The sequence below is a fragment of the Budorcas taxicolor genome, chromosome 5, assembly GCF_023091745.1.
Source record: "Budorcas taxicolor isolate Tak-1 chromosome 5, Takin1.1, whole genome shotgun sequence".
NCBI lineage: Eukaryota > Metazoa > Chordata > Mammalia > Artiodactyla > Bovidae > Budorcas > Budorcas taxicolor.
In genome coordinates, this window is record NC_068914.1 from 19,208,243 (window position 1) to 19,222,139 (window position 13,897).

The 13,897-nt window shown below is 49.0% G+C and overlaps 1 protein-coding gene across 1 annotated transcript in view; it reads left to right on the forward strand.

Moving 5' to 3' along the window:
• The window catches only part of LRRC20 (leucine rich repeat containing 20), a 74,271-nt gene that overhangs the window by 37,984 nt on the left and 22,390 nt on the right, over positions 1 to 13,897 (forward strand). Inside the window, exon 4 of the mRNA XM_052640231.1 lies at positions 11,572 to 11,739. Coding sequence (XP_052496191.1) covers positions 11,572 to 11,739 — 168 coding nt within the window. The remainder of the gene's footprint in view (positions 1 to 11,571; positions 11,740 to 13,897) is intronic.

Genomic DNA, 13,897 nt, shown 5'->3' on the forward strand with positions numbered 1-13,897 from the left:
TGATTCTTTCGTTTTGAATAGACCAGCAGGGTATTTGGGGTCTTGCAGCTCTGGAATAGTTTTTTCTCAGTAGACTTGTTAATGAGCCCCCTTCTGCCCCCCACCAATCTAGCGCTGCTTTCCCATGTTGCTTTTTCAGTTCAGGAGTGACATGTCAGGGATGTTGTTTTCTCTGCTGTGCACACGCAGAGCAAGTGGACTTGGGTGCTTGGCAGAGAGGTGAGCAGGAGGCTGACGGGTGGGCGTTATAGGTACATATGAAATTTCTCCTCCAGCTGGAGAAGCAGGATGCCGTGGCCACTGCATGTCTACTCCCCACTTCTTCATCCTTTCTGCGAATCCCTCATCCTTCTGCGGGAGTTCACTGCTGCTCAGCCCAATGACCTGTGGGGTGCAGCTGCAGCCTGGGCGCTTGGTGTGTGTTTATGAAATGGTGGGGTTGGGGGGAGAATTGGGGAGGGCACAGGAGAGGTGATTCCTGCCTTCTGGAATTCTCTGTTAGGGGCATGAATGGGGTCTTAGAGTCTGTTTAGAGAAACCAGTATGTAAAATGCTGCTGATGGAATCTGAGGGACCTGAACAGCCTATTTCCTGCAGCCTCCCAGAGGAGATGTGGACTCTGGCGGAGCCCAGAGAGGAGAGGGAGGCATGAATTGGCAAACCTGGGCCAGGGACAGGAAGTAGCTTAGACAGTGGTTCCGGAGAAAGCTACAGGCGGGACCTGGACTGGGTGCAGACACAGGGCGGGGAGGAGGGATTGATCTGTGTGGTCGTTTCTGACTGAAGCTCACAAAGCTCTTTGCATTTGTGCCTAAAATGTTAAAGTGCTTATGATAGAGGGTGAGTCAAGGAATCCCAGGGCAAGACATGTTTCCCAGGAGCATCTGTGGGTGGTTTTCACCAGGACCATTTTACCATCCTTCCTTTTCTGGTGGCTGCTTCTTTACACAGGTGAGATGGGTCCTTCTAGCCAGTGGGGCCCTTGGACCACAGGCAGCTCTCAGCCTGGCTGAAATTAGAATCGATTTGCCTCGGCTTTACTCCAAGACCCATTGAATCAGAATGTCTGGGTGTGGGTCTGGGTGTAGGCATCTGTTAAAACCTAAATCAATCATTCTAAAGTGCTGGCAGCCAAAATTGAGACCATAGTTTAGACCAACGCAAATGCCAAACTGAACTGAACTGAACTAAAATGCCAAAGAGACTAGCATGTAAGTTATGAGTGACTCAGATTGGTAATGATAAGAAGGAGTGGTGGTACTGTGGCCAGCTGGTACCTGCCCTGCTCAGCTTCTGCCAGACGTGCCATGGGATTGTTCTTTTTTTCCTTCTTCTATTTTTTGGCCACATCGTGCAGCATGTGGGAACTTAGCTCCCCAAGTGGGGATCAAACCTGTGCCTCCTGCAGTGAAAGTATGGAATCTTAACCTCTGGACCATCAGGAAAGTCCCTGGGATTGTTCTGATTGTTTTAGTCAATTGAAGCTAGAAAGATGGATCTTTATGTGAAATTTATCCATTTTTACTGTAACGTGGAAGCCAATAAAACACATTTTGTAAGTTAGACTTAACTAGTTGAGAGAATCTCCCATAAAATATTAGAGCTGTTTCTGCCATCTCATCTCACAGTGGAAAAAGAAGGTCAGGGAAAGAAGCGATGTGTCCAGGGTCTTCTAGCAGGACACTCACATCACCCACTCTGCAGCCGGGATTGCCTTTCCAGACCACCTGCATTAGTTAGCTCAAGGGCCTCCTGGAGAGGACTTGACATTTGGCAGCACCTTGTGGAATGAGTGAGCAGGCCCTTTCCAGGGGACACAGCAGCAAGTGCCAGAGAAATACACTTAGGGTCCCTATATTTGTGCCTCAGTCGTGAAAATATACTTATCATGATACCCTTCCATCAGTCAGTTGTGAAAATATACTTATCATGATACCCTTCCATCAGAGGTCTGTAGAAGGATGCTGTTTGCCCTCCCTCCTGTGCTGTGGTACTCCTGTCTCCCCCATACCACCTTGGGTTATAAAGAGAAGGCCCTGGTGTGCCCAGTGATTGGATTTCACAGAGGCAGCAGTGGACCCAGGAAGGGTGACCAGGAATAGAGGGGCTGGCACGGAGAGACTCACCTGGCTTCCACAGTGATGGCTCTGAGTCCCAGCCTTTATTCTGGCTTCTCTTTCAAATAGTAAAAGCTTTTCCTTTCAAGTGTGACGAGGAGGCTTGAATAGGCTTTGCTGGGCTCCTCAACACCTGCTAGCATCCTCTTGTGGGTTCTTGACAGACAAGATTGGCTACCTCAGTGTTGGGGAGAAAGCGGCCTGCTTACTCCCTGCCTGTGCCTGTCAAGTGGTCTCCTATGCGTATCCTGGACACTCTTTAGCTGGAGTCATGGCCCATTTGAAGTTGGATGGTCTTTTTTTTTTTTTCGCGTTATTTTTTTATTTTTTAGCTACATCATGCAGCATGCAAGATCTTAGTTTCCCAATCAGGGATCCAACTTGTGCCCTGCACCCCGCCCTCTGCAGTGGAAGTGCTAGGTCCTAACCACTGGACCACCAGGGTCATCTTTAATGGTTACATCCCCTTGACATCTTTCACTCAACTTATAGTGGGAAAAAGCAAGATCTGAGATGGACAATGGCACAGATTGTCCAAAGGGCAAGTAGGCTCTGCCGAGAGTAGGTCCCTATGTCTGGTTGTGGCTCCTCTGGCCCATCTCCTCCTCCCATGTTCCCATCTCTCCACTTCCTCCCGATGCAGGTCATTCAGATCTTTTTATTGAGTGTATCCTGAGTCTGCCAGGCCAGAGGTGTCCAAGACACACCTGCAGAAATAGACAAAGACCATCCAAATGAGAACCAGCAGAGGCATTTCATTCAGAGCTTGCTCTAGCCAAGAATTCAGCCACTGTCACTTGCATTTAGCAGGGAGTCAAAGGCAGACAGAGGGGTTGAAAGGCTTATATAGTGGATGAAAGGGAGAAGGCTTCAGGTGTACCTGAAGGCAGGCTGGGAGCCCAGGGAAGCTGGAGGCAGGCGGGCCAGCTGGCTGCAGGGAGTCCTATGTGGTTGCTTAGGATGTACTTCTGGCTGTCTCTGATTGGTCCTAAATGGGATATTGGGATAAACATTAGGGAAACTCAGTTAGTAATCAAGTTCTGGCCATTTGAGGCCAACTGTTAACAGAGGATGTTATTTGGTTTCCTGGATAGTTGATGGAGATGGTAGTCTGACTGCCTACAAGTCTGACTTAACAGAAGGCTAGCATCCTGGGTGGTTGCTTTACTAACGGGATGATTTCCTGGACAGGATGCTGCAGGTTGTTGGTCACAGATCTATTTTTATACTTGATCTGGCCATTGTCTGTGTGTATATTCAGTCTCACAGCTTGCTTTTGAGCTCAATTCACTGGGTTCTCCTGAGCACCTGTTCTGGACCTGGCAAGGGCATGAACAAGTGACTGATAACACTGGACCTAAATTCACGGGGCACTTAGCACCCCCAGCTCCACACTGAGGGTTTTACGTGTGTCATCTCATTTCACTGTCATAGTGTTGCAGGAAGGGGGACCCCTTCCAGGGCCCAAGACTAGGCTCTTGTCTAACCCTCAGAAATGAATTGTCCGAGGAGACACATGTGCTGACAAAGCAAGAGATTTTACTGGGAAAGGGCACCCGGGTGGAGAGCAGTAGGGTAAGGGAACCCAGGAAAACAGCTCTGCTACATGGCTCAGTCTCAGGTTTTAGGGTGATGGGATTAGTTTCTGGGTTGTCCTTAGCCACTCATTCTGACTGAGAGTCCTTCCTGGTGGTGCATGCCTTGTTCAGCCCAGATGGATGCCAGAGAGGATTCTGGGAGGTGGTTGGACACGTGGTGTCTCCTTTTGACCTTTCCCGAACTCTTCGGTTGGTGGTGGCTTATTAGTTCCGTGTTCCTTACCAGGACCTCCTGTCATAAAATAACTCATGCAAATGGTTACTATGGTGCCTGGCCAGGGTGGGCGGCTTCAGTCAGTGTGTGCCCCCTAACAGTAGCAGCAACACTTGGGAAGGATAAGAAAACCAAGAGCTAGACCTTGAGAGGCTCACAGTCTTCCGAGGAGGCAGGTGTGTAAGCACAGAGCCACTTCATAATGTGAGGGGATGTTTACTTCAAGTCTGGAGCCTCTGGGAAGTCAGTACGCTTATTATCTTTGTTTTCCATGAGGAAACTAAGGCACAGAGAGCTTAAGGAACTTGTCCGAGGTCACACAGTGAGAGGACGGGGTCAGGACTGTGGGTCCAGATCCAGAGCTCCTTAATAAACGACTGATGGGAGTGAGTGTCTGTACAGTTTTGCAACTTGCTGCTTTTACTTGGCGATAGATTTTAGGAACTGGTTCCTGTCGGTACAGTGAGACCCACATTATCCTTTTCATGGGGGTGGGACGATTAGCACCTCAGTTTAGTCTGTCCCAGACTCCTCAGTCAGAAGAGTTTTCTCCCCTTTCTTTCTGTCTACCCAAGAAGTGGATGTGGCTTTCAGAAACTTCACTCCTTTCCCCTCTGTCCCCCATAGGCAGCAACTGTCTGTGCGAAGCATCCTCAGTGCTGAATATGGGCCATTTGAAGGACAATCATTGTCCAACCCATCCCGCTGACTCTGCCCTGCAGGAGGACCCTTGCAGGCAGAACAGTAATTGCTCAGTGATACAGGGTCCCAGCAGCCAAGGTGCTGATCGATCCTCAGTCGGTGGGTATTTTTGGAGCTGGTGCATTCCTTTACTACCAGGCTGAGTAATTACTACCGGCCGGCCACATCGGTCCCTTAATGGAATCGGCAGGGCCTGTCTCTCCCCTGGGAGACAGTCTGAGGCCCCTGAATCAGCCCTGACAATTGTCCAAGATAAGGATGATGCAGAAATAATACAAGGAGCTTGGGGGAAGGAGAGATCCATCTAGCCAACACCAGAAACCACAGTTCAGAAGAGATAGTAGATACGGGAATGTCAGGCCTGTCTGCTCTCAGGCGGGGGACAGTCTGGGGAGTGGGATAGAGGAACTTCTCCCAGAGCCCCTGTCTGTCCTGAGAGCCTAGGTTGTTTGAACCCTGGCACAAGACAGCAGGAAGAAGGAGCTCCTTGAATATAGCTCCCTGGGCCAAGAGGGCATTGAGACCCTGGGCATAATTGTGAAAGTCTGTTTGATTTTCCTGGAAGCCATGTGTCCCAGGAGCAACCACCTTCTCTTCTTTTATCTTTTGATTCTTGCCTTTCATGTTAGCTTTTAATATCTTTTCCCCACAAAAAGCTCCATAATCCAGTAATTAAGTCTTGTGGATCTCATACCCCTCTAACAGAGACAGTTCCATTTATTGAGTGCTTCTACTTTTCAGAGATTATCCTTTTCATTTTCAAATATGGGACTGAGCACACAGTAGGTGCCTAATAAATGTCTATATTTTGCCACACATCCTGCTTTTCACAAGACTCACAACTCATTCTCACAGCCGTGCTGTGAATGGGCAGGGAGGACCTTCCCACAGAGGCTCTTCAGGGAGAGGATGGGCCTAAGGACATGTGACGAGTTAGGTCAGTACCAGGCCCTCTTGGTTTTCAGCCTGTCATTCATTCACCACTAAATAAGCAGAGACTTGCTGAGGATCTACTCTGAGGACAGGTGCAGCAGGAATTAGGCACGCAAAACTGGAAAAAAGAAGGCCCACTTCTCTTGGGGAAGCTGGCTGGGGTTTGCATCCTAGTTCAGGGGTTGGGAGAGGAGAGTCAGATTAGCTAGGGGAGAGTTTGGGGTTCTGTGTGACCTTGGACAAGTTATTTCATCTCTTTGTAAATTGAAGGTAGCAGATGATAGTAAAATGAAAATGATGATTGTGTGTAAACCCCAGGAAACAAGTGCCTGGAGCAGAGTGCTGCTCCTTAGATGTTAGCCATCATTATTCCTTTTTGTTTCAAGCCCCATATCCTGAAAGACTGGGTATCTGTCATAAGAGCTTTTGCCTGGAACCCCCTCCCCCATCCAATCCCAGCACTTCAATACTTTGTTAACCCAGCAGGAGCCTGACTCACTGGCGTGGGTTCACACTGCCTTTCTAGTACAGATCCGGGCCCCCTTTGAAGATCAGTAATGGAAAGCTTTCCCTTCCTTCCCAGTTTCAGCACAGCCCCTCTGATTACCCTAATGCAACCAAGGAGCTGAATGCCAGGGGTGCAAACCCTGCTTTCCAGCCACAATTCCCTCTGTGCCTTTTGCTTTTCAGTGATGCTTCTGAGCTGGTGAGGAGGCTGCCTCTCAGGCAGACTCAGCTCCTCCTTGCAGCTGAGCATCGCCTTAGAGCCTGGAGCTAAAAAAACAGGCTGGACTTCAGAGAGCAACCTTCCCTGGGGAACAAGAAGCTGGGCAAGGGTGTGATTTTGTAGCCCCAAGTCTCAATCTTGACAGCAGTGATCTCTAGAGGAGGATATACCAAGCGATGATTTGGAAACCTGCCTTGCCTTTATTGAGTACAAAAGCAGGAATCAAAAGAGTACACAGGCTATGGTTCCATTTTTAACAATATTTATTTATTTGGGTGCACCGGGTCTTCGTTGAGGCATGTGGGATCTTTAGCTGTGGCATGGGAACTCTTAGTTACAGTATGTGGGATCTAGTTCCCTGACCAAGGATTGGACCTGGGCCACCTGCATTGGGAGCATGGGGTCTTAGCCACTGGAACCACCAGGGAAGTCCTCCTCCATTTGTTTTTTAAAAATAATATCTATCCATCCATCTATCTATTAGTATGTACATAGAAAAATATAGACTAGTGAATACTAGTCTAGGGGTGGAAACAGGATTTTCATTTTCCGTGTTCCATATTTTTGTCTCTATTTTTACAATGAGCATGCATTGCTTTTTATCAGTAGAAGATGTGTTTAAAGTGAAACAAACTGTATCGGTTATGATAGGCCAGCTTTGGATTAAAGTGAAAGTAAAAGTCGCTCAGTTTTGTCTGACTCTTTGCGACCCCATGGACTGTAGCCTGCCAGGCTCCTCTGTCTGTGGAATTCTCCAGGCAAGTATACTGGAGTGGGTTGCCATTCCTTTCTCCAGGGCATCTTCCCAACACAGGGATCAAACTGGGGTCTCCTGCATTGCAGGTGGATTCTTTATCATCTGAGCCACCAGGGAAACCTTAGTTTTGCATTCAGTTCAGTTCAGTTCAGTTCAGTTCAGTCACTCAGTTGTGTCCGACTCTTTGCGACCCCATCAATTGCAGCACACCAGGCCTCCCTGTCCATCACCAACTCCCGGAGTTCACTCAGACTCACGTCCATCGAGTCAGTGATGCCATCCAGCCATCTTATCCTCTGTTTTCCCCTTCTCCTCCTGCCCCCAATCCCTCCCAGAATCAGAGTCTTTTCCAATGAGTCAACTCTTCGCATGAGGTGGCCAAAGTACTGGAGTTTCAGCGTCAGCATCATTCCTTCCAAAGAAATCCCAGGACTGATCTCCTTTAGAATGGACTGGTTGGATTTCCTTGCAGTCCAAGGGACTCTCAAGAGTCTTCTCCAACACCACAGTTCAAAAGCATCAATTCTTCGGCGCTCTGCCTTCTTCACAGTCCAACTCTCACATCCATACATGACCACAGGAAAAACCATAGCCTTGACTAGACGGACCTTTGTTGGCAGAGTAATGTCTCTGCTTTTGAATATGCTATCTAGGTTGGTCATAACTTTCCTTCCAAGGAGTAAGTGTCTTTTAATTTCATGACTGCAGTCACCATCTGCAGTGATTTTGGAGCCCAGAAAAATAAATTCAGCCACTGTTTCCACTGTTTCCCCATCTATTTGCCATGAAGTGATGGGACCAGATGCCATGATCTTCGTTTTTTGAATGTTGAGCTTTAGGCCAACTTTTTCACTCTCCTCTTTCACTTTCATCAAGAGGCTTTTTAGTTCCTCTTCACTTTCTGCCATAAGGGTGGTGTCATCTACATATCTGAGGTTATTGATATTTCTCCCGGCAATCTTGATTCCAGCTTATGCTTCATCCAGTCCAGCATTTTTCATGATGTACTCCGCATATAAGTTAAATAAGCAGGGTGACAATATACAGCCTTGACGTACTCCTTTTCCTATTTGAAACCAGTCTGTTGTTTCATGTCCAGTTCTAACTGTTGCTTCCTGACCTGCATATAGATTTCTCAAGAGGCAGGTCAGGTGGTCTGGTATTTCCATTTCTTTCAGAATTTTCCACAGTTTATTGTGATCCACACAGTCAAAGGCTTTGGCATAGTCAATAAAGCAGAAATAAATGTTTTTCTGGAACTCTCTTGCTTTTTTGATGATCCAGCGGTTGTTGGCAATTTGATCTCTGGTTTCTTTGCCTTTTCTAAAACCAGCTTGAACATCTGGAAGTTCACAGTTAACGTATTGCTGAAGCCTGGCTTGGAGAATTTTGAGCATTACTTTACTAGCGTGGGAGATGAGTGCAATTGTGTGGTAGTCTGAGCATTCTTTGGCATTGCCTTTCTTTGGGATTGGAATGAAAACTGACCTTTACCAGTCCTGTGGCCACTGCTGAGTTTTCTGAGTTTTGCATTAGGAACAAATAATTTTAAATCTCAGTGGCTTCAAACAACAAAATCTTGTATTTACAGTTGGTATAGCATTGAGTGTCCATGATGGTTATTGGCACTGTTCACATGCCTGAGTGCTAGACGACTTGCTGCCTTCAGTGGTAATGGAGGGCCAGACCTGAATTTTCTTGACAAGATAACTCAGCACAAATATGGCCCAGGAGGGCTGTGCACAGAGTGGGGAAAATATTAAAACAGTGACAACAATAATCTCCCTTGATGACAGTAAATTTCAGCAAGAAGATCTAATTTTAAGTAGCGCATCTTTCTGAAGCTTCTCCCGGATAAACCAGCTGCAAACATTGTCCGTGGTACCCAGCCAAGCAACCCTGTGTGTGTGTCGGGAGGGTGTGGAGAATCAGTAAGTGGCATGACTATAATTGCAGAACCTAGAGCCACACTGGCCTCAGGTCAGAACCTGGTTCTGCTGTTTCTAATGTCCTGATCCATATGGTGCGATCCATTTTACAGCACTTCAGTGGGTCATCGTAAGGATTAAGTTGAGGTAAAACATGGTAACATTGAAAAGAGGGTACCGGCATGTGGTGAGTATTCAAGACAGTTTGCTCTGCTGATCATGATGTAATCAGTCCCCTGTGCCGTCAGATCCTGTCTGCTCCTCCCAAGAGGACCTGAGGTATCCAGATAGCGCATGTCAGGAGGATCTGTTGTACTTTTGGGATGGACCACCTAATGAGCAAATAATCTGTAATTTGATAGAAGTAAAAGTTGCCCTTTTCTAGAATGGGGTTCACCCAGATGGAAGCAAGCCAGAAAGTCATGAGGCGAAAAAAAGCTTAGGAAGAAGAACCTGCTGTTCAGAGTGGTTCTTGAACAAACAGTTCCTGAAACAGGAATGCCTTGTTTGACTTGGAGTTTTGTCTAAACTTTTTATTTACTTATGTTATTGTTTATTTTTAGCTGTGCTGGGTCTCCTTTCCGTGTATGGGCTTTCTCTAGTTGTGGCGAGCGGGGGCTACTCTCTAGGTGTGGAGCACCGGCTTCTCATTGCGGTGGCTTCTCTTGTTGCAGAGCACGGGCTCTGGGGCGCTTGAGCTTCAGTAGTTGTGGCTCACGGGCTCCAGAGCACAGGCTCAGTAGTTGTGGTACATGGGCTTAGTTGCCCCGAGGCATGTGGAATCTCCCCAGAGAAGGAATTGAACCTGCCTTGGCAGGTGTATACCTAGTCAATGGACTACCAGGGAAGTCCTAACTTGGGCTTTTTAATTAACCTCACTGATGAGGGAACAGTCTTGACCTTCTGACACCTGGGTTGTTGACGTTTGTTTGTAAAGCTTGCAAGAGCAAGCCTTCCACGGGTCTGTCAGGCTCTGAGCCTGAACAGAAAAGATCCCTGCCCTCCCGCTTCTCCCCAACCCTGAGAGGAGAGGACGTGATGATGCAAAAGCCTGGGGATGATGTTCATTATAGCCACACATGATGGCAGGGAATTTAAAGAGCCTTTGAGTCATGAATGCAGCAAGACAGAGATGTGGAGAAAAGCTATTGAACAGCAAAGAAACAGAGCTGGCAGGGCACGCCGTGTTTTCATTAAAACACTGTCTGTCAGATGAAAAGCTTTTCAGCTTCTCAACTGCGGAGATGCCCCCGGCTGATCCCAGGCGCATCTCCCCAGCAGGCCTCGCAGACTGTCCTCTGCATGGAGGTGTCTCCAGCCTCCCCCAGAGCCTCTGCTCCCTGAAGGCTCCACTCATCCCTGACCTGATATCAGTGCCTGGATGGACCCCTCCCCGACCCCACTCCCCTGAGGAAATGGGACTGTCATTCAATTCCTCCCTTCCTTCTTTTATCCGTGAATCTCAGGGAACATGGGGAACATCTGACCACCAGTTGGGATCTGCCAGGTGTGTGTGCCTTTGGGCAGGTTATTTGACCTCTGTGATCCTCAGTCCTCTCATCCGTAAATTGGGAGATATTTGTGAGATTTCATGCATAACTAATACATTGCCTGGGACACAGCATCACTCATTAAATGTTCACACCTGTCTCCTGTCCCCTTGGTCATGTTTATCCCATGTTTGGTGACCAGTACCAGGACATCCAGGCCTTCCTAATCCTGGCTCCTCTGCCACCTGGAGGTGTGATCTTGGCAAATTGCTTAACCTCTCTAAGTCACCATTTCTGCTTCCATCAAATGGAACAGAGTAAGACAAATCTTGCAGAGCTGTTCTGAGGATCAAATGAGACAATAAGTATCTGCTCCTGGTGGCGTCTGGGACTCGTAGTAAGTAACAAAGGGAAAAGGAGCTCCTGTTACCACTTCTGTAGTACTGCAGTGGAGTCCAGCAAGATGATGTTGTATGAATTCTCCTGTGTTGTGTGAAGATCATCCCAGGGCAGCCGGGCCTGGACCTGAGTGTGAGTGCTGGACCTGCAGATCCTTGGCCTAACATAAAGGGTCTGGATTACCTGAGGGAGGAGGCCTTGGGGATCCACTGAAGAATTACAAGCTCAGAGCTGTGCTCATGAAGTGAAATAGGTCCCACTGTGCAGCGTTGATTGGAAAGGGGCTGGAGGCAAGACTCCAGGGAGGAGGCTGCCAGAGTGGTCCAGGTGAGAGGGACTGGGAGGAACAAAATCAAGAGCCTGTTTGAGCTGCAGTAAGGAAGGCCTGTCTGGTCATTCTGGATACCTCAATGCAAGGATTCTGTGGCCCCTAAACCAGCCTCAGGAAGGACCCCAGATGTCCCATCCTGAGCAGGGGTGAGAGCCTTGCTTCCCAAAGCCAAAAGCAGGGCACCCAGCTGGAATGATGGGTGGCAGTGGTCGGGGTTACCCCTCCTTTTGCATGACTGTGGAATTCGCCCTTTGGGAAGACTTCCTTTGGATCTGGGTTTCCTCGCTGCTTTCCTGGCCCAGGCAGCCAGCAGTCACTGTGGTCTCTGGGTTGTTTCCACTTCCCCCCTCCTTACTCTTCCTTCCCACCTGGCAGAACTCCGCCTGGAAGGGAACTTCCTGCACCGCCTCCCCAATGAGGTCAGCACCCTGCAGCACCTCAAGGCCATCGACCTGTCCCGGAACCAGTTCCACGACTTCCCCGAGCAGCTCACCACCCTGCCTGCGCTGGAGAATATCAATCTGGAAGAGAATGAGATTGTGGGTAAGTGGACCCAGCCCATGGCCCTGCCCCTCCTCTGTCTGCAGAGCCTGCCCTGAGCTCCCTTGCCTGAGTTGAGGCTCACAGGGCCTTCTTGGGCACAAGGGATGGGGCTCTGGAGGCAGAGTTTCATAGACAAGAGTGCAAAGTTGGGCTTTCTGGTCTGAGATTCCTGAGTACAGGGCATTGAGCCTAGAAAGGTAACTATTATGAGGTCCTGCTGCCTGCCAGGGGCCAGGCTGGACACTTGCTTTTTCACCTGGCAAGTAGAAGGTCTTGGCTTTTCATACCGTGAGCCCTGAACTAGTTGGGCCACCTTGGACCTCAAGCTCTCCTCTTGTCTCCATCTTCCAGCCTTGGCTGCCTTTACGACCCTTCAGCTCAGACCTTCTATGTGTTAACTCCTGCCTGAACTCCGGCTCTCCCTCCTTGGCTTCACAGGAGCTCTTCGCCATGATTAAGCAGGAGCCCCCAGGCAAACAAGTTCAGAACAGCCTCTCTGAACCTTCCAGTACAAATATGCTCCCCCTCAGGGAAGCAGAAGGTCTCTCCCTCCGAGTTGGAGGTGTGCCTCCTGCAAACAGCAGACCCCAGCAAGCTGGGTTCCTCTGAGGTGGAAGAGGTGTTCCTTTCCTCCTTTGGTATCTCGTGCATACCTCTTGGTCTCATTCGGCCTGAGCATACTCTCCGACTGCTGTCTAGCCCCGCCAGGGGAGAGCCCGGCACTCACAGGCTCCCTCAGCAACACCCTCCCCTCACCCTGGCTCCTCCTGCAGCTGCTTTAGCAGGCTCTGCAAGCCCATCTCCAGCTCCATGTCGCCTTCTCTTGCGTTGCCTCTAATGTTGATGGTTAATAATAACCCCCTTTAGTTATGCGTTCATTTTGCTAAGCTCTTTTGCAGGCATTATGCTATTAGATTAAAAGCAAGAGGCCTCTGGTGGTTTGATGCTGCCCAGTGCACTGGTGAGCCTCCCTTCTATCAAGGATGCTGCCTGCAGGGCTCAGGCTCTGGCTGAGTGGGAGGGGGAACCAGCTAAGCTCTGAATTTTGGGGTCCATCCTTTTACAGGTGTGTAAACTGAGGCTCAGAGAGGTTATGAGAGAGCATGGGGTTGCACAGTGAGACCCCAGAAATGCCAGGCTAAGAGTACATGATTCTAAAACTCAGCCCTATGCCTGGAGAGGGCTTCCCTTGTCTGGCCTCTGGGAAGGCCCTGGGAGTGGGCTCTGGTTCAGACTTGCCGTCCCAAGACCAGGATCACTGAGTGGCTGGCCCCTGGGTTGGCACCCCCCTGGCCACACGGGGCCTTGTGCTGTCTTGAAGCAGAAGTGCCTGTTTACTGTAAAGCTCCTGACCACCTAGGGCTTCCTCATAGCTCAGTTGGTAAAGAATCCGCCTGCAATGCAGGAGACCCCGGTTCAATTCCTGGGTCAGGAAGATCCTCTGGAGAAGGGATAGGCTACCCACTCCAGTATTCTTGGGCTTCCCTGGTGGCTCAGCTGGTAAAGAATCGACCTGAAATGCCTGCAGTATGGGAGACCTGGGCTCGATCCCTGGTTTGGGAAGATCCCCTGGAGAAGGGAAAGGCTACCCACTCCAATATTCTGACTTGGAGAATCCCATGGACTGTATAGACATTACTTTGCTGACCAAGGTCCGTCTAGTCAAAGCTATGGTTTTTCCAGTAGTCATGTATGGATGTGAGAGTTGGACTTTACAGAAAGCTGAGCACCAAAGAATTGATGCTTTTGAACTGTGGTGTTGGAGAAGACTCTTGAGAGTCCCTTGGACTGCAAGATCAAACCAGTCCATTCTAAAGGAAATCAGTCCTGAATATTCATTGGAAGGACTGATGTTTAAGCTGAAAAACTCCAGTACTTTGGCCATTTGATGCAAAGAACTGACTCATTTGAAAGGACCCTGATGCTGGGAAAGACTGAAGGTAGGAGGAGAAGGGGATGACAGAGGATGAGATGGTTGGATAGCGTCACCTACTCAACAGACATGAGTCTGAGCAAGCTCCAGGAGTTGGTGATAGACAGGGAAGCCTGGTGTGCTGCAGTCCATGGGGTTGCAAAGAGTCGGACACAACTAAGCGACTGAACTGAACTGTATAGTCCAGGGAGTTGCAGAGAGTCAGACGCAACTGAGCAACTTTGA